The sequence below is a fragment of the Martes martes genome (assembly GCF_963455335.1).
Source record: "Martes martes genome assembly, chromosome: 8".
In the NCBI taxonomy this organism is placed as follows: domain Eukaryota; kingdom Metazoa; phylum Chordata; class Mammalia; order Carnivora; family Mustelidae; genus Martes; species Martes martes.
In genome coordinates, this window is record NC_137895.1 from 76,616,305 (window position 1) to 76,641,187 (window position 24,883).

Consider the following 24,883-nt stretch of genomic DNA (forward strand, 5'->3'; position numbering starts at 1 on the left):
GCATTTTCATATGCCTTATTATAGAGAAAACATTTAGAAGCTATCTAAGGGCAGTAGTGGGAAGGGTGTCTGAGCATCAGTTAAAACATGTGGGTTCTAGAAATTGACTTAACTATTCAGGAGCTTTGAGAGCTGAATCCTTTTGTAGTATCAATTGAGTTTTGTGTTTGTGGAGTCATTTGTATACTCTAAAGGGGATATTTGTATATTCCCTTTATAAGTCATTTGTATACTATAAAGGGGATTATTATTGGGGTGGTCTAATGGGGCACTTAGAGTATCGATGGTTGCCTGAAACAATGGATCTTTTGAATGGTAGATCTTGCCTGTTGCATCGCACATAGTCAGCGTGATCTCACAGATGAAAACACTCAGCCCAGCTTCTGTGCTATATGGGTACTTGATCAGTATGACCTTGCTAGAAATGTGTGAGTTGGTTTGTAATACTAGAGTCATTGACCAAGAAGCTTCTTTTAATCCATAGATTCTGTTGTGTGAAAAATGAATCTTCGCATGGATTATAATCTGTTTCTTTTCTCTCATTATTCTTAAACCAGTAGCTTTCTGCACTCTTCTGTGTTTCTTAACTATATTTGAAAATAAGGTATCTTTGTAGAATATACTTAGAAAGCTCAAAGATTCTGTGAATTTTTTTTATTATTTGTAAATATATGCAAGACAATGCATGCCATTGTCTCTAATCTGCTTATACGTGATCATTTTATCTAGTTAAAAATACCTTATAATATTTGGACTTTAGAGCTTGGGAACTGGGATGCCCAGGTTCTAGTCTCAACTCCTCCACTAACTGCTGAGATTTCCTCATCTGTAAAATAAGGAAGTTGGACTAGAGTATCTCTAAAGCCCCTTGCTATTTGTGTATTGCAGATTCCATGTTACATTGTTTGATTTTTTTCTACAGGGGTACTTCTTCATTTTCAAGACCCAGCATTGCAGTTAAGTGACTTATATTTTGTGGAACCCAAGTGGCTTTGTAAAGTCATGGCACAGGTTGGTGTCTGGTATTTTTGTGGCATGGGGGTAACGATTGAAGAGAAGCACAATGATTGAAGAGCACTGAGCATTCTAGATTTTGTACTCAGTTAAGGTAGAAAATCCTGTACATGTAGAATACTGTAGAACAATTCATGTAGAAGACTGCATTAAGTAGAGCTTCATGGAAGAAGGGAAGATGTTTGAGAATTTACTTCCATGTCTTTGTTTCCGACTTACAGACAAATGTTGTATCACTCTGTTCCACAGTGCTTTTCTAGACCCTGATGACACTTTGGTTTGGTTATTGGTATAGTTAGTTGAATGGAAGCTCTGTGAAAATCCTTGGGGGCAAATATACTTAAGAAAATTGGGTTGATGAGCATAAAACCTTTAACTAGATAACATGGAGGGGAGTTTTGCCTCTTGAGTGGACTATAAGCTCAAAATTGCTCACAGTTTTGGAAACTGGATGGTGATGGTTATGGCTGTCCTTTCTCCATTTATATTTCAGTTGAAAAAAATTTTTCTTCTGCCAATGATAAATCAATTACCAATGAGTTTATTTAATTAGTTATCATAACCCATCTCTATAGGCTTGCCATAGAAAACCATCCAAGCAGAATATCCTAGCTCAGTGTTTCTCAGTGTCATTACTATTGAAATTTTGGGCCAGATAATTATGTGTTGTACATTATAGGATGATTAGCAGTATCTTTGGTCTCTACCACCTCGATGCCAGTAGTATTGCCCCAAATGTGTCCGGATGTTGCCAAATATTGGTGAGGGTGCAAAATCACCCTGGTTGAGAACAGCTGCATCTAGCTTAATCATGAACTGAAGAGAGCTGGGGAGGCTGTCTCTAGCATGTTTACTCACTGGCAACCATTTTGTTTGTGAGCATAATTTACAGTTTTTAATGTGACTCCCTGAATCTCTAAAATAATTCCACCTTTTTGGATTAAAATCATCTCTTCTAATTAAACCACACAGTAAATAAAATCCCTTCAGATAATTTTGAATGATGGTTCCTAAATTTTGTCTAAGGGGAAAAAAAGGAAGGTATTTTGGAGGGGGAACTTATTTTGGGCTAAGTCCTATATCATGGGCCTTGAGAGCATATTGAAACATTGCTGGAAGTGGCAATTGTAACATGACAGTAGTGATTATTTTGGCAGATATTTTTAAAGTAGGTTTTCTTCCTTTTGCACATATGCCATGAAGAGTATGATTCCACTCATCTGGTAAATGGGAATGAAGCTGGTAAAGTGGTCAAGAGCACAAGCTCTGGAGTCAGCATGACCTGTGTTCAAATTTTTTCTACATCTTTCCTAATTTTGTGACATTTCTTAATATTTTAAGCCTTTGTTTCTTCCCTCATACCATAAAGATAGTTACAATATTATTTTCTGTATTGCTTCCCTAACTCACTGTAAGTGAGAAGTAAATGGTAGCTAATTTTGTGTTTGACTTACTTGGTAATTAAAGATATTATTTTAAGAAATTAAAAAAAAACCTTCAAAATCATAAAGATGCATCCATATAGTTTTGGAAAGTGTGCCAGGTACAGAGCTAAATAAAAAATATGTGTAGGTGGGTGTGTTCCGTACAGCAAAGGGAGTTTTAAATATATCCTGAGGATTTTGTTGTCCTAGATGGCGCACTGTTTTGGAAAATAACTAAAGTCTATATAGGCAAGAAAAGGCTAAAGTTACACTAAAAAGTGATGTGCTTCCATGGGAATTGGGAATATTTAAAGTTGCACAGATATGGATAATGCAGGGGGCATATCTTATTCAGTAGAATAAATAAGTGGTTTGCATCAGAATCACCATCTTTTAATAAAAGCAACCTTCCACCATAACCACAGTAAAATCCCTGAGGATTCATGGGGTAATTAAGTTGAAACTCCGTGAAAGCTCTTATTAGCATAGTTATACTATAAATATAATTTAGGGGCACCTGGGTGGCTCAGTGGGTTAAGCCTCTGCCTTCGGCTCAGGTCATGGTCTCAGGGTCCTGGGATCGAGCCCCACATCGGTCTCTCTGCTCAGCGGAGAGCCTGCTTCCCCCTCTCTCTCTGCCTGCCTCTCCGCCTACTTGTGATCTCTGTCTGTCAAATAAATAAAAAATATTTTTAAAAAATATAATTTAAGTAAAATTTAAGTCAAGAATTTGAATACTTCAAAGTTATATTGAAAGATAAATCTAAAAAGTCAGTAGAATAATAATCTAAATTTCTTATTAATTTAATAAATACCATCATTTTTGTTTATGATGATACATTAAAATATAATGTTATTTTCACCAAGACTTAAAGAGAATGAAAACTATAGTCAACTGAAGACAAGAATGTCTTGTCTGACACCCATCAGCAAAAATAAATAGGGGTGTTCATTGCCATGAATCATCAAGGCAAGAAAAGAAACAATTTCATGGAGCAGAAGCTCTAATGAGCCTACCCACCCTCTCTGTGCCCCAGACTATTACGTCACTAAACTTTCTAAAAAAGTTTTCATTACTGCACAGAGAAGTTTGCAAAACTCATTTAACCATGTGACAAAAGAGAGATGAAAGGCACTTACTGAATTAATCAGGTGGAACATTAAAGAAAGAGTTTGCATAGCAGTTTAATCCTGACAAAACCTTGGGTGAGGAATTTGGAAAAATTTCTTTCTTTGCATAAGGGCATAAATTAGTATTGTAAGTTACTAGGCTGAAGGAATTTTAAGAGTTCTTTCAAAGGTGATAAAATTAAGATAATGTTTCAGTTTTTTATTGCTATGTAACAAGATACCCCAAAACTTGGAGAAAACAAGTTAACTTGGAGTAAAACATCAGTATTTTCTTGTTTCTCACTGTTCTCTGGGTTGGCTGTGCTCAGCTGTGCGGTTCTGCTCCACATGGCATTAAGGTTCATTCACTTGGCTTGCTTTGTTGAGCCAGGTGGGAAAGCCCAAGAGAGCTGCACTCACACTTTTGGTGTATTGGTTCTTCTCCATATGACCATATGACCATTCCTTTCATATGACCAGTCCTTTCAAAGGGTAGGCACAGAACTGATAAAATGTCACTTCTGCCACATTCTAGAGACGAGAATAACCAGAAAGCCCACCCAGATTCAAGAGGAAGAGATATGAATGGATTTCTTTTCTTGAAGGATCAAACACCATGCATATGTAGGGAGAGAAGAAATTCATGTGTCCATCTTCGGATACTATTTACTACAAATATTGGTAGTATACAATAGGTCTACTAAAAAAAACCCAACACAAACCTCTATTTTAAAATCAATATGTCTAGGGGCTCGTGGCTGGCTCAGTCAGAAGAGTGTACAGTTTTTGATCCTCGGGATTGTGAGTTCAAGCCCCATGTTGGGTGTAGACATTACTTAAATAAATAAAATTTTAAAAATTTTATAAAATGAAGTTAATGTGCCTAAATAAAACAAATTAGAAGAGGTATGCAATAATAACTAACATATAAGTGTTACTTGTGCACTGTTCAAACATTTTCTCATGTAATTCTCAGAGCAACTCTTTTAAATAGTATTATATTAGTCCTCATCTTGAAGATGAAGAAGTTGATGGACGGAGAAGTGAAATAATTTATCCAAAGTTACATATTTAGAAAGAAGTAGAGTTAGGATTTCAAACTAAGTAGTTTGACTCCAGTACCTATAAAACTGACCCCAGGATAAAGTGCTCCAAACTTTATTTTCCCCAAATTCGGTCATCCAGCAATTGGTTTGACACATGCAATGTTCTAGATATTGTTCTGCTGTTGGGGCTGTAAGCATAGATAAAACAAGGTTCCTGCATTCATGGATCTGACATTCAACTGGGAGGAAATAACCAATAAATAAACACTTAAAATGTCAGGTGGTAGAGTGCTATAAAGGAAATATAAAGATAGAGAGTGAATTGTCAGACAAGGTCTTAGCAACTGTAAAAATGCCAAAACAGCAAACAGTTTTCTTTACCACCTAAATTATAAGAGTGTCCTGGGCTATAACGTGCACAATGTGGGAGAGGTCCCAAACTTCAGTTTTTATTATTTAATGACCCATTTATACATTGTCATTAGACACCATTATGTTCAGCCAGTCATGCATTCATTGATTCAATAAACATTGTATGTACCAAATAGAGATATAAAGATGAGGGAGAGAAGCCTTTGGGCCTAAGGATTTTACAATCTGATATTTCACCCAACTGCATGATAAAATGCATAATGTATGCTCCTATTGAAGTATCCCTTACATGTTAAAGATCTAAAGAAATTAAGCACAAGCCTTTTTAAAAGGTGATGGACATTGGGGAGGGGGTTTGTGCTATGGTGAGTGCTGTGAATTGTGTAAGACTGATGATTCACAGACCTGTACCCCTGAAACAAATAATACATTATATGTTGATAAAAAAATAGAAAAGAAAAGAAAAAAGTTAATTTGGCTAAGTAAAATGAATAAGAATATATGGATAGTAATGGCTAACATATGAGGGCTTATTATATGCTAAAAATTGTCCTATCACCTTGCATGCCTTACTTGGCAGTCTAAGGGACAGTCACTTTTATTATCTGATTGAAACTGTGGCTTAAGGAAATTATATACCTTTCTTCAGATAACACGGCTAGTACTAGAACCTGGATTTGAACCTGGGTTCTTCTGAATTTATACTTTAACTGCTATGATTATGCTCAAAGCTGAATCTATGGTCTCTATGGTAGTATCATCTGAATTTCTTCTTAAAACAGATTCGCAAGCTTCATGCCGGACCAGGCCAGCAAAATTCTGTAGTTACTTTGTTTGAGAATCACTAAACTCTACTATACTGCCTCCCTTCCCATTGATAGAAACCATTTTCTATTCTGTAAATGTAAAGTAACATTTCTATGGCAAACCTATAGTGAGAACACAGTCTGGAAGATAATTTCCCTGTGAATGTATTGTTGATGAGACTATAATAAGGATGGGGGGGTGTTGGATTGATCTGTTAATTGGAGCTGGGAAAGCTTAAGATTCATTGATTTCAGAGGCTCTCTCTAATTTTGGATTTGAATTCATTCTCTTAATTTAATGTATCTTGTGGAGGAGTGATTGCCCCACTGGGCTTTCGGGTTGCATGGCTGCTAGTAGACAAATTAGGTCCTGTGTTATACCTGACAACATTAAAATTGTTCTGATCATTTTCACCAAGCAAAGAGACACGAAATGCTTTGAATTCAAAGCTTTTCAGAAAATAGGGGCACCTGGGTGGCTTAATCGTTTAGTGGTTTCAGCTCAGGTCATGATCTTGGGTCCTGGGGTCCAGCCCCGAGCCCTGAGCTCCATGCTGGGCTTCACGCTCAGCAGGGAATGTGCTTCTCCTCTCCTTCTCCCTCTGCCCCTTCCCCTACTCCAGCACATACTCTGTCTCTAAAATAAAAAAATAAATACATTTATTTTAAAAAATTTTCAGAAAAGAAATTCTAGTGATTTTTTACAAGTTTAAATCTTTCAGATTTTGACAGTGAAAGTGGAAGGCTATCCAAAACATCCTAAAGGAATCATTTCACGTAGAGATGTGGAAAAATTTCTTTCAAAGAAAAAGAGATTTCCGAAGAACTACATGTCACAGTACTTTAAACTCCTAGAAAAATTCCAGATTGCCTTGCCAATAGGAGAAGAATATTTGCTGGTTCCAAGCAGGTAAACTTAAACTTAAAAATTCCATTACCCTTTGTAAATTCACCCGCTACTATATGTTCTAATTGTCAGAATAACTTTGGTTTATGATAAGTGTACTAATTTTTTTGTTTCCTGTGTATACTTTCTACTGAAATGTAGCATTTACTTTGAATGAAAACACTATATTTGACATTTTTAAAGTATAGTAAATGACTTGTTTTATGTATGTAATTACTATTTGGTTAAACACTGCTTTAATTACTTAAGAAAGGGAAATAGTGATATGTGTGTGTGTGTGTGTGTGTGTGTGTGTATTTATTCGTGTGTGTCCTTACGTGGCAGCTGAGAGAGTTATATTAGACAGGTTCTGGGGGAATTGCTTCTCGGCCTTTTGGCTAATAAGATCAAGTGTAGACAAGTTCTGGGGAGATAGTGAGTTTTCATCAGAAGAATTTATGGCAGTGAATTTTCTGAGGAAAGCAGCAATACAATGAAGGCCTAAGTTCTAATCCTGTATTATAGAAATTTTTCTTGTTGCTTTATATTTTCTTATTGCTGGGAAATGGTATAAGGTGCATGACATTGAAAAGTACAAATTGCATTGATTGGTAGATGCTATCCAATTCTAAAAATAGGATATTCTAAAAATACATGTATACTTTTTATAGGACATGCATTTTTTCAAGTTTTATATAATCCCTTAAAACTTATCTATGTGTAACTAACTATAATTATTTATTAGTGTAAATAGGATTGCTGGGAAAAAGTCATGCATCTGAGCATGCATTTGAATTGATTGAGTAGCCATTGAATTTTTGAAGAAGGAAGGGCATATAGCAAAAGAACATTATAAAAAAGTACAATTGCCTAGAATATTATCTTTAGTTCATTGATTTTAGGGAGTAGAACACTTTGGTTAACGTGGTTGGGTGTTCTATGAAGCTATATAGTGCTGATGTCCTTTTCTCTTTAGTTTGTCTGACCACAGGCCTGTGATAGAGCTTCCCCATTGTGAGAACTCTGAAATTATCATTCGACTATATGAAATGCCTTATTTTCCAATGGGATTTTGGTCCAGGTTAATCAATCGATTACTTGAAATTTCACCTTACATGCTTTCAGGAAGAGGTATGTATTTAATGAAGACTTAATATTTGAAAAGTTAGGGGAAAAGCGTATTAAAATTGTCGTGCCATTTTCACAGAGTTTACTTATTTGTAAGGCCAGTGAAAATCAGAAAATAAGCTCATAAAATTTTGGAGTGGCCAAGATAAAGAAAGACACAGAGGCTCACATACATTTGTGCAGTTTGTCGAGAGGAGATTTCTCAAATCCCCACTCAAAGCCTATTTGTTTTTATTTTAGACACATTTATAATAAGTAGGAATATCTTGCTTTCCAAGGCAAAGTAGACTAGAAGCAACAATTTTAGAAGGTAAGATCATAGGAATAATTGATGTAGACATACACACACACACACACACACACACACACACACAGAAAAGCTAGAAGTGACTATCACTGCAAATCCAGGTAGTTTTACTTAACAAAGGTAACAGTTGTGACCATTCAGACCATTCAGTGCAGAGACTTTAATAGCTCTCTTCTGCACAATTCCTTGAATGATTTACAAAAAAGAATAAAAATGGGTGTTTATAATGCTAGCTCTTTCTTCTGGAAGAAAGGGAGATCTTAGTGTTCCAAATGGAACATATCATTTTGGGGGGTTTAAATCAGCATTATATGGATGTTACTGTATTCTGAAATAAACTTTATCTTGCTTGCAATTAATATAGGTAGTTACATTGCATTAAAACAAAATATTCAGAAAGTTTTTATTTTATTGTGACAACCAACCTCCTTTAAAGAGTTTTTAAAAGTTATGAGAATTTGGGGTATTTGGGTGGCTCAGTCCTTTAAGCATCTGATTCAGTTTCAGCTCAGATCATGACCTCAGGGTTTTGAGATCAAGCCTGCTTAAGATTCCATCTCTCACTCTCCCTCTGCCCCTCCCCACCCACCACTCTCACTCTTTCTTGCTCTTAGAAAAAAAAAATCGAATGCTATGAGAGCTTATTTATGATTCTTTTTCTTCTATTAAGCATACTAAACTATTTATCATCATGAACCTGAACTCTCTCTTGGGTTACCTTTTGTTTATTTCCTTGTAAAATTAAGGCTAAAATACTTAATTTCATACGTAATAGATATGGATGAGGACTTGCATCATTAACAATTCCAGCACTTTGTTTGAAAACAAATATATCTCTATTAGTTACTTTTGGCATGTTCAGTGGTTTTTCTGCTCCTTTAATTTATGGAGTAGTTTATAATTAATGGATACATTTGGGTCCATTTAAACTTTCAGAACGAGCACTTCGTCCAAACAGAATGTACTGGCGACAAGGCATCTACTTGAATTGGTCTCCTGAAGCTTATTGTCTGGTAGGATCTGAAGTCTTAGACAATCATCCTGAGAGTTTCTTAAAAATTACAGTTCCTTCTTGTAGAAAAGGTAAGGAAATAATTCAAAACTTTGAATTGTACCAGTAAAGAAATTTAAACATTGAAAAAAAAAAAACCTCTGTAATTTCCAGCTTTGAAACAGAATATGGTTCAGATAGGGTGTTGATGAGTTGTCCTTTGGATTATGTAGGCTGTATTCTTCTGGGTCAAGTTGTAGACCACATTGATTCTCTCATGGAAGAATGGTTTCCTGGACTACTGGAGATTGATATCTGTGGTGAAGGAGAAACTCTGTTGAAGAAATGGGCATTATATAGTTTTAATGATGGTGAAGAGCATCAAAAAATCTTACTTGATGACTTGATGAAGAAAGCAGAAGAAGGTAATGTTGATAGAAATTTTTAATGTTTTAAAGTGATACTTTCAATATTTATGGAGTTTTGTAATAAATGTAAATAAATCCTTCTCATAAAGGATAAGTTAGGGGATACTACATTCAATTAGAGTGACAGCTGACAAAGATAGATATTTGTTACCAATAAGACATTTGTATTCTAGATTCACAACATTTTTGGTTTGAGAGTTTGAGTATCGGCTCACTGAGCAACTTAACCTCATCTGTGAAATAGGAATACTAAAACCTACCTCATAGAATTGTTATGAGGATTAAAATAGATGTTGCATGCTTCCAGGATTTGGCTATTATAAATATTGCTGCAGTAAACATAGGGGTGCATATATCTTTTCGAATTAGTGTTTTCATTTTCATTGGGTAAATACTCAGAGGTGGAATAACAGAATCACATGGTGTTTCTATTTTTAATTTTTCAAGGAAACTCCACACTGTTTTCCACAGTGGCTGCACCAGTTTGCATTCCCACCAACAGCACACGAGGATTCTTTTCATTTCACATTCCTGCCAACACTTGTTATTTCTTGTTTTTGACTGTAGTCCTTCTGACAGGTGTAAGGTGATATCTCACCTTATTGTGGGTTTGATTTACATTTCCCTGATGACTAGTGATGTTGAGCAACCCAAATGTCCACTGATAGATGATTGTATAAAGAAGATATGGGCTATATGCATATATGTGTACACACATACACACACAAACACACATATACACACAGTGGAATATTACTCAGTCATAAAAAAGAGCAAAATCTTGCCATTTGTTACAACATGGACGGAACTAGGGAGTATAATTTTAAGTGCAATGAGTCAGACAAACAAAGACAAATACCATATGATATCACTCTTTGTGGAACTTAAAAAACAGAACAAACAAAGGAAGAAAAAAAAAGGAGGCACAAAAACCCAGACTCTTAAATAGAGAACAAACTGGTAATTACCAGAAGGGGAGGTGGGTTGGGAGATGTGTGAAATAAGTGCAGGGGATTAAGAGTACACTTATCATGATGAGCACTGAGAAATGTAGCAAAGTGTTGAATCATTATATTGTACACCTGAAGCTAATATAACACTGTATGTTAATTATACTTGCATTAAAAAAAGGCTAATACATAGAAAAACTTAGCAACTTGCTAACCATGTAATAAGTGCCCTTACAAATGTGGTTTAAGTAGAGAATAGATTATTTCCTAGACAGATGTCTGTCCTAGGCAGTTCTGAATTCTAGTTTCTAATGACTGAACCTAGGAATAAGTTTTTAACATCCTAAGTAGATAGCTATTAATCAAACCTTTAAAACTTTCTTAGGTTTTCTAGAGAAAAATAAGATTGGTAAGAAAACCTAAAAGAGTGATTAGAAATTATAGTAAATGTGATTATTGTTGTACAAACTTATGTACTTCCTTAAAAGTTTGTTCTTAAAAAGTGTTTTATGTACTTCTCAGGAGACCTTCTAGTAAATCCAGATCAACCAAGGCTCACCATTCCAATATCTCAAATTGCTCCTGACTTAATTTTGGCTGACCTGCCTAGAAATATTATGTTGAATAATGATGAATTGGAATTTGAACAAGCTCCTGAGTTTCTCTTAGGTAACTATTTTTGTTGGTTTAAGAATAAAAATCAGGATATAATTTTTCCTTATAACCTAGAAAATATTCAACTATATTGTCATAGTTTGTAGTATCGTCGTATATTTGTTATAATGGGTTTTTTCCAGAATGATCTATGTGAAAATAATATGTTACAGACAAGGAATTTGCTTTGCACACATTTCTTTTTTCTTAAATTTTTAATTTTTTATTAACATATAATATATTATTAGCCCCAGGGGTACAGGTCTCTGAATCGCCAGGTTTACACACTTCACAGCACTCACCATAGTGGTTTGCACACATTCTTATGGATGAGGTTCAAGATAAGAATGGGGCTGCTATGGAAGCACACATGTTTATGAAATACATCCTTACGTTGGCCTTAAGTGCTGGAAATGAGGGAGGCAGTTAAGGAGATTTTCAGTTGTTGTAATGCCATCATTTTTCAGTCTTAAAAAGATAGAATAAGTAAAGGAAGAACACCTCGATGTAGTCATAAGAGCAGTTTTGTTCCTCAAGCATGAATTCTCATAAAAATATTCATAAAAAGCAGTTTGGGATGAAAAATTGAGAAGCATTATTAAGTCAGTGATATACTCAAGTTCTAAGCCTTTGTGAGAGTCACTGGGAACCATGAAGAGCATTGGGTTAAGTTAATATAAAGTATTTGAAGACAGCTCTGGATTTACTTTGTGGAGTATTCATTGTTGTATCCGTATACATTTAATTTTAATTAAATTTCCACAGAAAGAATGCCTAAAATATATCTGTCAGTATATTAAAATTATTAATAAAGAATATAAAGAATTTGGGACATGACATGTAAAGGTAAAGAAACTGCCATGTACCTTTATTCTTCATATCAGCTGAGAAATTTAGAATGAATTTGAATGCTTTGGAACTCTGAAAGTGAATATATTAGTAATAGTGGGTTAACACAAAATACTGAATTGTCAATGCCAAATCCTAGATCTTAACCAATACCAAACTTGACTTGTGATTCCAAGGGTACAGGTGAGCACCAGGCACACTGTAGTCTTTCTCTGAAGGGGTCACAAGCTATCAGACAAAGCTCCCCCAAATATCTCTTATTAGTGTATACAATGTATTTCATATTAATGGATACTTTTTGAACAATGTACGCAGAAATGTTTGCAAAGTTCATTTTTGAAGCACTTGTGAGTTTTTTTTTTCAGTTTTATTGATATAATTGACATACAGCGCTGTAAGTTTAAGGTATACAGCAAATGATTTGACTCTACATATATCATGAAATGATTACCACAATGAATGTAGTTAAAATTGATTATCCCATATAGATATAAAAGAAAAAAAATTTATTGGTGGTGAGATCTTACAGGATTAAGTCTCTTAACAACTTTCAATATATATTACATAGCAGTGTTAACTATAGTCATCATGCTGTACATTCCACCCCTGGCGCTTATTTCTCTTATAACTGGAAGTTTTTCCCTTTGACCACCTCTAAAAGCATCCGTGTTCTGTATTCCATTCATTACACAGAGGAAAGTTTTTATATAAGTACTCCCATTCTCTAGTCTCATGTCCTGTAAACCCATAAATTCCATGTTCATTTACAATTTAGATCAGGGTTTCTGAAACTCTGCACTATTGCTGTCTCAGACTGATTGATTCTTTGTTATGGGAGCTGTCTCTCATTGTATGATGTTTAGTAGCAGCCTTGGCCTTTGCCCACTAAATATCAGTGGTATATCCTCACTCCCCATCCCCAGGTATGATAATCAACATGTCTCCAGACATTGCAAAAGGTAGAGGGTAGGGATTGGGGAGCAACAGCATCCTAGTTGAGAATCAGTGATCTATCCTTCTAAAAACATTTTATAAACAGACTTCCCTGTGTTTTTATGCTGAGGTAATGTGGTAGAGGTCATTCATTGCCATTTTCATTATAGGGCAGGAGTAAGTTTCAGGCCTTCAGTTAACACTTTCTTCTAAGATGGCAGTTACTATATGAACCTTTTGATAGATTTGTAAATATTAATAGACTTGTTTTATGAAAAAATTTTAAATGCACAGGTATAGGGTTTTGTGTGTCTGAGGAGTTGTGAGGTATGTTTCCTCTTCAGGGGACTCTTTTTCCAGAGAGCCATCATAGAAAGGTACTTCAATGGTGTGATCTGATGGGGTTAGGAAGGTTTCCTTGCCTTCAAGTTTTTTGCACACTTCGTTGTCACACATGTGCAATAATGGTCCTTAACCTTATTTTTAGCGTTAGCCATCTGAGGGAGATGACTGTCCATGCTCCGTTTTCACATGGCAGTGATTTGAAATAGGGAAGGGCTTAAAAAAATTAGAAATCTCTACTACTCTCACCTGAAATTTTTATATCTCTTTAGAGTGTATTTCTTCTCTCTGCTTATTTGTTTTTTCTTTGTTGTTGATAGTCGTCCAGATTAAAGGGAACCAGAATAACCGTCCATCTGTCTTACTCTTTCTTTCCTTTCCCCTTCCACTTGTTCTCTTTCTCTTTTCCCCCTCCTGTTTTCCCAGTCTTGCTTTGATTCAAATATTTAACTGATCCGATAGCCTTCTTTTCTGTCCCAGACTCTCAATACCATCAGTATTGAGTAATGGTTTTAGAAGTTGGATATTTATTGAGTACTGGAAGGAAGGGGTGGGAAGATACCAAGACTGAAAATACACAGATGATTTTTCCGAGATCAGATGAGATCAGGTGTGTTCAGGGTGGTATGGCCATAGACCACAGATGATATTTTAACATGTCTACCATATAGTAGAAACATGACATATGCTCAAATGAATACTTATTATTTTTATTTTTAATGTACATTGTTTCTGAGCATAAAATACTATATGCTCACAAGTAATTATCATAGAGATGAAAATACACAATACAAAAACAAAAATATTAAAAAACCACAAAATATCTAAGCTTCCCACAGTTGCATAATTTCACCACTTAGAAATAACAGATCTCAACATGGTTCTATTTCTCTGTAGATTTTTCTGAGTTCATTCACTTATGTCAGTCAAGTGCTTGTATTTCAAAGCACTAAATGAGAACCATAAATACTATACAAATAAGGATATACTGTGTGTCAGTGAAGAGTAATAGTCCATGGAGTTGATCATGGTTGATTTCTCAGGCTTTGGTATCTCAGTATGTATTGTGCTTTACAGACTCGATAAACTCCGCAGAGGGTGAGATGATAGAGCAGCAGAGCTCTTTAAGCAACTGCCTAACAATGGTATGGAAGCCTGAAGAGACAAAGCATGTTCAGGAAATTTTGGCTCTTCCAGTTTTCTAGAACAGTTGTTCTCAACCCTGGTTGTTCCTTACTGTCACCTGATGAATGAAAAGAAAAAAATACTAATGATCATTAACTCCTGTGATTAATTAGGTCAGAATCTTTGAGGGTGGACTGAGACATTGGTATTTTTAGAAAGTTCCTCAGATGTCCTGTGCAGCCCAAACCGAGAGAACCACTGGGCTAGAGCCCAGAGAATGAGCAGTAGGACAGGAAGAGAAACACAAGAATTTGGAGCTGCAATATGGATTTGTCTCTGATTTGAAATCTTATTTCATAGACAGCATAGAATAATTTGTTTTTGAACAGAGAGTGACATAATGAAAGTGTAATTATAGGGAGATTGATTCTGTAGGAGAGGTAGACTGCATCAGAGGGAATGAACTCAGAAGGCCTCCACAGTCTAGGCAGAAAGCACCAAGGGCATCCAATGGGTGCGGTGAGAATGGAAATGGAAAGGAGGCATGGGGCAAAGAACCAAGATGATTTTTTTGGTTTTGGCTCTAGAATGACCATGAAAAGAGGTTTTTAAATTTTGTTTGTTGTTATTGTTTTAGTGAGCTATATGAGGTAGAATAAAAACTGGTTTGGAGACCAGATGATGCGGGTGGCTTCTGATGGAGCATGGTTGAGATTTGGAGGGGCATGCCAGTGATCTGCAGTGCCAAGTTGTAAATAAAGGATAGAGTTCAGAAGGTGGCTTGTGGCTATAGATGAAGATGTGAAACACTCAACCTATCGGAAGCAATGAAGTTAGGGAGTTGGTGAGGTAGTTGAGTGGGGAGAGTGTAGACAGACATGGGAAGGCTGGAACAAAATCTTTAGGTGTGTCATAGTTCACGGAGTAGGAGGAGGAAGAGTGGGCATCAGAGGAGACTTAATTCAACAGAACAAGTGGGTCAGATTTCTGTTCATGTACACAACATATGTAATTAAAACCAATATAATTCATCTGGCTTTTCTAGTTGCGCAGATTAACTAAAGTGCTTTGTACTTTCTTTTCAAAAGGTGATGGCAGTTTTGGCTCTGTTTATCGGGCAGCCTATGAAGGGGAAGAAGTGGCTGTGAAGATTTTCAATAAACATACATCACTTAGACTGTTAAGACAAGTAAGAAGTCCAATAATATTACTACATTACATCAGACATTGGTAATCTCCTGAAACTCTGGTTTTGCATGTGTTTGTGAAAATCCAAAATGACCACATTTCCCCCAAGCTTACCTGAGTTTAGTTACAAAATCCCGCCTTTGTCTTTACCTCATGGGGTTAAAAAAAAAGTTTGTTTTGTTTCTCCTGTTGGAAAAATGAAGAAAAGACAGTATTCTGAGAATTCTTGTCCCAGGCATCATAGTTACACCCCAAGTACAAAAGAGAAGAGGGTACCTCTTTTGAGGTCTTGTATTTCAGAGGAACCCAAATACTGTACACAGTGGCTCATTTAAAAATTTCTCTTGGTTTCACTTCTATCACATGTTCTTTTCTCCATAAGCACTTTATGTTCAGGACGGTGCTGTATACTGATTGGCTTAGGCCTGTGTTAATCAATCTGTATGGTAATGCAGATAGTATTACTTAGAATAGTCCCACCTTTTCCAGAGGCTGGGGTTCCAGGTCAGTTCCCCTCAAAATTCATGGTCTGCTTGGGTGAGGGTTGGATAATTCAGCAAAATCAAGGTACCCTGGGGCACCTGGGTGACTCAGATGGCTGGGCATCTGCCTTCAGTTCGGGTCATGATCTCCAGGTCTTGGGATTGAGCCCTGCATAGGGCTCCCGGCTCAGTGGGGAGTCTGCTTCTCCCTCTCCCTCTACTGCTCCCCCTGCTCATGCTCTCTCTTTGTATCTCTCTGTCTCAAATAAATAAATAAAATCTTTTAAAAAATCAAACTACCCTTAGGAAGAAGGAAAAGTGAGTGGTTATTGAAAGCAAAGCCAACAGTGGTGACTCTAGTACCCTCTCTGATATTGAGTACTCCTGGGGATTTATTCTATTTTCTGACAGTAGGAATGAGAGAGTGAGTCGGAGTGAGAGTAAAGGTAAAATCCAATTTGAATTCTGTAATCTTATGCCAGAACTCAACTGAATTTTTAATCTATTCATTCTTATTTTTTCAAAAACTTGAGAAGTAATTTGTGCCTAAGTCTGAAACGAAATGACTTGTGTAAACTAAAAAAAAAAAAAAAAAGAAATAGTTACGCTATATTATTTATCCTGGATAATGAAAATAATTCCATGTCTGTGTAAAATATCCTGGAGTAATTTTATTAGTGGTATCAAAAGTTACACCGTGGCTCTAGAAATAAGTTAATAAACATTTTATAAATAGAATCAAGTCTGTGAAGAAAATCTGGACACAGTCTCTTTCAATCTGTAGGCAATTGGTTGTATAAATTGATTTTTCAGCCTTAGTCATTACTCTTTACTATGTGTTTCAAATTTTATGCAGTGCACTCAGGGAATCCTGTTGAAAATCAGAACACTAAGAATGTATACAGGACTGAGTAGGGTATAGGCAGCTCAGTGACCCAAGGAAATGATAGGAGAAATAGTAACAGTAGAGTGTGTGTTAGGCTTGTTCTTTTTATTTTTTTAAGATTTTGTTTATGCATTTGAGATAGAGAGAGAGAGAGAGGGAAGAAAGCACAAGTGGAGGGAGGGGCAGAGGGAGAGAGAGAAGCAGACTCCTCGCTGAGCACGGAGCCTGGTGTGGGGCTCGGTGTGGGGCTCAATCCCAGGACAGAGCCCCAGGATCATGACGTAAGTCAAGGCAGATGCCTAACTGACTGAGGTATCCAGGCACCTGTGCTTGTTCTTTAAAAAAAAAAAAAAAAAAAAAAAAAGGAAAGAAAAAGAAAGCATTTTAGTACTTTAGTATCTGGTGCTGCATTTTGAGGGTCATTCTACCAGTAGTCATGAACTGGGGCAGATCTAGGAGAGTCAGCTGCTCCTTTCTCTTTGAAATCAGTGAGTGATTTTAGAGGGTGGAAAATTTGAATTAGGTTTCTTTCTGCCTGGGCCTCTGGAAGAAAACAGACCGAACTTGACTGCTTCTCATCAGTTTGAACCAACTGAGCTGATCAGACAGAGGAAAGAAAGATTGTTATCCACTAAGGAAATACGATTGCAGTCTGGAGCTTTTGTTCTTGGAAAATCCCTGCTCAGGGTATTCAGCCTTTCTTCTTCAGCTTGCGGAATTCTCCACACTCCCATTTCCTGGCAAAGGCGGTTTGCACTGATACTCCCCACCTTTGAAGCTGTTGTTAAGAAGCAGAGCTTCTGCAGAAATCACAGTTTAAAACATGATTCAACTTACTATCCCATGAACTAGAAATTTCAGCTAAATTAGGGTTTCAGGGTAAAGTGAAATATAGAGTACCATGTGTGTGGAATTCACAGACCACAGTATACTAAAGGGGGTTGTGAAGGATGTAGTCTAGGAAGGGGATTACGTCGAAATGGAGACCTCTCTGTTCAAGTTTAAATGGGATCTCTCACTCCTTGGGGAGAGATTGTGGCAGCTGGGGATTGCTTCAGGGAGGGTGGCTCCAGGCAGGCCACTCTGAGGCAGGAAGAGTACGTGGGTGAAGATCAGAGTGATGAGAGGCCTTCGGCCGTGTGGAGGATGAAGGGGTTTCAGAGCAGAGGGATCGGCATGGGCAAAGGCCTTGCGGCTGGAATGGAGGAGCCGGGCAGGTGCGGAGAGCTGAATGGACACCAGTGTGGTGAAGAATGACGCAGAGCGTAGAGGACAGAGGACAGAGGGTTTGAGAGATGGGCTGGGGGCAGGTCAGATCCGGCCATGAAGGTGGTGTAAGTACAGGGGGTTTTAATCCGAAAGTAATAGGAAGTTATTAGAGGGTTTTCAGGAAGAGTGATACCGTATACCCCTGTGGGCTTGGACACTCTCAGTAAACTTGTCAAGTCAGGAAACCACTAATGATAGGTAGGTTGTACCTCACATGCTTTGGGCAGTGGATGAGCACTGGCTGCTCTGAATCCTGGGCTGAGGGCGACTGTGTGATAACTGGGATTCATTAGATAAGATTGACAGGACCGGGTAGTGTGGACTGTCTGTGCATTAAATCTTCTGAAAAACAGAGCCAAAGGAAAGAGAGAACTTAACATATTCACTCAATATACATTTTTTTAAAAGATGTTTATTCCTGAATATGTGGAAAATTAAAAAAAAAAAAAGAAAGAAATGGAACACTTGCTGTCTATCCAGTTTCCCAGAGAAAAACCATGCTCAAGGTGTCGAGACACTTAAGGAAGGAGACACGGGGGCTGTAGTATGTGTAAATGTTTTTCTCTTTCGCAGGAGCTGGTGGTCCTTTGCCACCTCCACCACCCCAGCTTAATATCTTTGCTGGCGGCTGGGATTCGTCCTCGCATGTTGGTGATGGAGTTGGCCTCCAAGGGTTCGCTGGACCGCTTGCTTCAGCAAGACAAAGGAAGTCTTACCAGAACCCTGCAGCACAGGATTGCGCTACATGTGGCTGATGGCTTGAGGTAGTTAATTTGGTCATGTGGTTTTCTACTCTGTGTGTGACAAGAGTGAGCCCGAACTTACTCTCGTGCTTGGAGAGCAGCACTTTCCAGTAACATTATGCCGCAGTAACATTTCGCAAACAACTTGAGGGAAAAACTACCATTTCCCTGATCAGATTTTGTAATTTCATAAAAATAAGAGTAGGAGGGCCATGCAGAACCTCCTAGATAGTGAAAGGAGATTTGGGACCCAGGAGTCCTGCTTTAGAGCTCATGATGTTAACCCAGTAGTGGTCTACTTCCCCTAAAAAAAAATGTAGGTGAAGTTTCAAAGTGTCAGGGAAAGTGTCAGTTACCATGGATCATTCTAAGGAAAGATTGGTGTGTATTTCTGAAGGGGACTGGAGTGATGTGACTGTCAGAGGCACACCCAAGCCTGCAGCCAGCTGGCACCGGGAGGCACAAGAGAGTGAGAAGGCCACGGTCTTTGGACACAAAGGGACTGGGAGAAGTCGCTGCTCCACACACTTAGTAATGATGGTTTTACACCTCTGAAACTTTTTGTTAGAGTCTATAAACCGGGGCTAATACTTAATATGTCATATTTCAAGGACTTCTGTGATCACTGAAGTTATTCCAGATTAAAGTCTGGATTTCCTCCTCCTCCACTGGCCCCATCTCCGGTCACGCACATATTTCACCTTGGAGTCGTCCTTTGTTCCTTCCTTCCTCCCACATCTCACACCTAATCCTTCAGCAAATACTTTCAGCTCTGCCATCAAAACAGATCTTAAGGCAGCTACTTCTCACAGTCTCTCTCCCTACCCAGGGTGTCTGAGCCACTGTCATGGCTCCTTGCCTAACCCGCCCTCTTCGCTTTCATCTCTGCCCCACACGGTGGCCGTGGTGGCTGGATCGAGTGTTTATCGTCTTATCTGCTGTCTCACTCTCTAATCACTGTGCTCAGCCACTTGCTTCTCTGAGGTTTCTCAAATATACCCGGGGTTTTATATCAGCTTCTCCCTTGACCAGCAGTGTCTGAGCCCCAGATATCTTCTTGGCTCACTTCTCATTTCTTGCAGATTTCCTCTCAGAGAGGATGTCCCTGCCTACCTTATGTCTCTCTGGCATCGATAGCACTTATCACTACCTGGTATGCTTTATGTTTTCATTTAGAACATTTAATTGTCTCTCTTTGCCATTAGAATCTAAGGGCCATGATAGGGACTTGCCAACGTGTTCACTTTCCTATCCGCTGCACATGGGACAGTCGGCCCTCAGGAGATATCTGTTGGCGGTAGAGAGAGTAGGAAGAGAGAGAATAGGGAGCGAGGGAGAGAGGGAGGAAGGACAGCAGTACCTGGCCGATGTAGCCACACAGTGGATGCAAATTTCTTTCCCTTCCTTCCCTTCTGAAATACTGCTTCGATTCCTCTCAGGCTGTCTCCAGAAATGTAAATGGAATGGATGGTAAGGAAAACAAATCAACACTACTCATAAACAAATAAAACCAAACCAAGAAGGTATAACTTGATAGTTATAGAGAATAGATCCAGGAACTACTGAAGAACATAGAGATTATTAATGAGACACTATTGTGGAGGGTTGGATTTGGCTGGGTATATCTGCTTTTGAACACCAGGGGGAACCGTGTATTAAATTAATCTAGATAACGTGCAGCAATGTCTCATGTATTTCGGAGATGGGTCAACTGCTTTCCTTAATTTAACAAAATCCAGATCCTAATTTTCCGCTGGTTCTTCTGTATAATTCCCAAAATGTTTATTTGGAAAATGAAGACTTGCTCATTTTCATTCACAACTGTTCGAAACACCCCGTCTCTAAGATAACTTACTCTGGTTCTCTGAGACCTTACTTTACTTTTTAAAAATATTTATTTATTTTTTTAATTTCTTTTCAGTGTTCTAGAATTCATTGTTTATGCACCACACCTAGTGCTCCATGCAATACATGTCCTCCATAATGCCCACCACTTTAAATAACAAATCCAGCAGTTTCCAATGAAGTAAATTAAACCTCAGCATACTTTCCTTTAATTTGCCTGATTTCTTCTCAGCATAATGTCAGGACAGCTTTCAGGATCTTGGGCCACAAGAGGCTAATAGATTTCAGCTTTCAGTCTTCTACCAGCACTAAGTATATTTTTTTAAAAAGTCCACATGAGGGGTTGTCTCCTCAGATATATTTCAGCATAAAACTATAACTACAGAGGTAGGAGACAATGAAATCACACTCCTCTGGAGTCCCTTAAACGATGGAGCTACTTAGAAGCATATATAAGAACTTTTTTCACATTATGTATTCTTTTACAGTATTGCCTACAATTATTAGGTTTCCTTTCTAGTTCAGTCCTCTCCCTTGAGCTCTTAGTCATAATTCTCAATTACCTGATGTGGTCACCTGTGTTTCCCATAAGTTTCTATGTTTCATTATTTACAAAATTGAGTTTCCTTTCTCTGCTACTCTCTCCTACCATGAATCTCCTCTTTTCCTTGTTTCTCCCGCTTGCTGATGAAGATCCCTGTAGTCCCATCAAGGTTATCCCTCTCCTTCCATTTGGCCACCAGGTCTTTGACTATTTCATGTTCTCTTTCTCATCGATTTATTTTTATGCTACTGCTGCTGCCTTGGTCTAGTACCTCTAGGGAATTATCAGAATATTTCTCTGAAAATAAAAATCTAATTATGCTTGAAATTCCCTGGTAGTTCCAAGTTATCTGTGAAGTACATCCAGACTCCTTGGAGTAGCATCAAAACTCTGTGTATGCCTCTTGCCTTTCTCTCTATCCCCCTGCCTTTCCACTGCCCTCACTTGCCATTCTCATCATGCTGAAGGTCTTGACTTTTCATTGGCATCCATGTCTGTCTTGGCATTTGTCATTCTTCTCATTCTCCAGATTTGTCTGCCTACAGAATTCATTTTCCTGTAGAATTTGCTCATATACCATCTCCACGATCAAGCTCAGCTGCACCATCAGTAGATGGCCTCTCTAGCACATGTTCCTTGAGTTGGCTCTATGCAAGATGGTGGTAGGAGCTGAAGGAGGAAGGGCAGAGATTATATATATATTAGCTTATCAAGGTTGAAAACTTCCAGTCTAGTGGCAGAGTCTGCTTTGCTATCTTTACATCTGTTTTTCTCCCTTTGACTTCCCTAGCATTTGGGACTCACCACAGTTCTGTAACCTTGTTTGAATATCTGTCTCTCCTTCTAGAGTGTGACTCCTCAAAAGCAGAGATTTCACAATGGTTTTATATCCCCTAGGGACTGACCCTCTTAGATGCCCAATACATATTTGTTAAATGAATGAATGCATCTTATTTTTAGAATAATTCGACTTAGGGTGAGATGAAGTTTACTTTTAATTATAAAGAAAGGGGTTTCCTAGCAACACTGATGAAAATCACAATTAAAGAATGACTAACAGAATTTAGACCAGTTTATTTTAATAAAATATTTGGCAATGCTCATTGTCACATAATGCATAAATTATGGGTGAATTATTTTCAGTAAGGCAAGATCTGTACTTGTTAATATATCAAAAGCTATTTTGCTAGTCTATTAGAAGCTATTAAAACTGCACTTTTTAAGATTAAATTCTATTATTGAACATTTTAACTAACCCAGTTAATCTTTCCCTCCCACTGACATTATTTCAAATTAAGTTTAACTATTTTTTTAACCTTTGAGAAGTATTGTGAGAGAGTCTATATTCTATAAATATTCTGAAAGAAGCATGCATTAGGAAGGATTTGGATGCTGTTCAATTATGCATGACTTGGCTTTAACTTTTTTCTTCTTAATCTCCCAGCTTTTCTCCTCAGCAAGGCAAGGCTAGCTAATGGCCTTTCAGTAAGCCCTTGGTAAATTTTTCTTTCTAGTCCATTACTTATTGTTAAGGTCAACTTCATTAGTACATTTATCTCATTTTTCAGCCAAAAATATGTAGAGCAGAATGAGTAGGCCTAACGTCAAATGTCCTGACTACATCCTGGTAGAGAAAGGAAGTTCTGCTTCAGCTGATGCAATTAAATGATACCTGCACTGTAGGCCGTCATGTGGTGGAAGGTTCAGAGTACTGCTGCCACTCTGCTCCTAATCCCTCTAACAGTGATGGGTATTAGGTAATGGAGTAAATATTTAGGGATACGATGTGAACCCAAACCAAAAGCCACAAAAACAAAGGATTTAGATTTACCTCATTAAGTTCTGTAAAAAATTGTCCTTTCAAGATAGCTCATAATTTACCTGTGAGATCACGTGGAGAGTTATAGCCAATTTGATATCACGGAGCAGGGAAGACAGAGCGGTAGGGGCAGAATCTGATTTTGTGAATATGTAAGGAAAGCGGGTAATGGAGTGACTTTAGTTGTTGGAGCACAGTGGTAGCTCTCTGGCTGTGTTCCCAAAATGGAGAAGACCTGGTTAAGATTAAAACTTTATTTTACTTTTTAATCTTTGCCTTCAATGTCCCACTCTACTGCTTATGTTTGATTGGATCAGTCTCTAAAGGGAGTGACTTTAACATCATCCAAGATCACCTTTCCCAAGACATTGTTTTACTCATTCCAACTTTCAGTCCAAAATGTTTTTTGTTAACCTTGATTCATAACAGAATTTGGTTTAAAGTAAATTACATCTTCAAACAGAGTACAGTATTGATAGCTGGATAGGTTTTTTTGTGTTGATTTGTTATTACTGAAAAAGGTGAAAATATTTTCCCCACATTTAGGAAACATTTCAGTCAGAGCAAAATAAATATCAGAAGAGAAATGGAATAGAGAGAATTTTAAAAGCTAAGATAAACTTCTCTATGGTTTTAAGAATATCAGGACTATTAAATGGAGTTACATCAAAATAAGATCAACTCTTATTTAACATATTTACATTTTATGCTAATTAAAATAGTTATTGATCTTTGAGAGAATTCAGAATTCCTTTTATGTAATTCTTAGGTATGCAAAAGAGAAGTCACCAAAAACTGGTACTTTGCTTGAACTGGTTTTGCCTTAAAGTTTAAATCACTCACTTATCAACATTGACCTTTTTTGTTGTTGTTAGTTTGTTGGTTGGTTTTTTTTTTTTTTTTTTAAGATTTTATTTGGGGCGCCTGGGTGGCTCAGTGAGTTAAAGCCTCTGCCTTCGGCTCAGGTCATGATCTCAGGGTCCTGGGATCAAGCCCCACATCGGGCTCTCTGCTCCGCAGGGAGCCTGCTTCCTCCTCTCTCTCTGCCTGCCTCTCTGCCTACTTGTGATCTCTGTCTGTCAAATAAATAAATAAAATCTTAAAAAAAAAAATAAAGATTTTATTTATTTATTTATTTATTTATTTGGCAGAATGAGAGATAGGGAGAGCATGAGAGGAGAGAGCGTCTGGGGGAAAAGCAGACTCCCTACTGAGTAGGGATCCTGATGTGGGACTTGATCCTAGGACTCCAGGATCATGACCTGAGCTGAAGGCAGTTGCTTAACCAACTGAGCCACCCAGGCACCCAGTTGGTTGGTTTTAAAAGCACAACCTTGGGGTACCCAGGTGACTCAGGTGGGTTAGTTTAGCATTTGCCATTGGCTCAGGTCATGATCCCAGGAGCCTGGCATGAGCCCCTTGTTAGGCTCTCTGCTCATCTGGGATTCTGCTTCTCCCTCTCCCTCTGCTTCTCCTCTCCCTCTGTAATCTCTCTCACTTTCACTCTCTCTCAAATAAGTAAATAAAATCTTAAAAAAAAAATAAAAGCACAAGCTTGTTTTACAGTATTTGGCTTATATGTTTCCATTTCCTTCTATGATATCTCTTCATCTCTGTGGGGAGATCAAACTTAGCATAGAAGTTTTGAGGCTTTGCATAATGGACGTAGATATTTAAGGAAATCATGACAGAAGTTGTAATAATGTAATCACATTTTAATGACACTACCTGTACGTTTTCTG

General features: G+C 37.6%; 1 protein-coding gene across 1 annotated transcript in view; it reads left to right on the forward strand.

The window, feature by feature from the left end:
* Positions 1 to 24,883, forward strand: part of LRRK2 (leucine rich repeat kinase 2) — a gene marked incomplete at its 3' end in the record, with an annotated part of 131,436 nt that overhangs the window by 77,374 nt on the left and 29,179 nt on the right. Inside the window, exons 33-40 of the mRNA XM_080811639.1 lie at positions 923 to 1,011; positions 6,495 to 6,682; positions 7,635 to 7,789; positions 9,030 to 9,176; positions 9,318 to 9,509; positions 10,985 to 11,131; positions 15,454 to 15,554; positions 18,764 to 18,954. Of these exons, the coding sequence (XP_080667765.1) occupies positions 923 to 1,011; positions 6,495 to 6,682; positions 7,635 to 7,789; positions 9,030 to 9,176; positions 9,318 to 9,509; positions 10,985 to 11,131; positions 15,454 to 15,554; positions 18,764 to 18,954 (1,210 nt within the window). The remainder of the gene's footprint in view (positions 1 to 922; positions 1,012 to 6,494; positions 6,683 to 7,634; positions 7,790 to 9,029; positions 9,177 to 9,317; positions 9,510 to 10,984; positions 11,132 to 15,453; positions 15,555 to 18,763; positions 18,955 to 24,883) is intronic.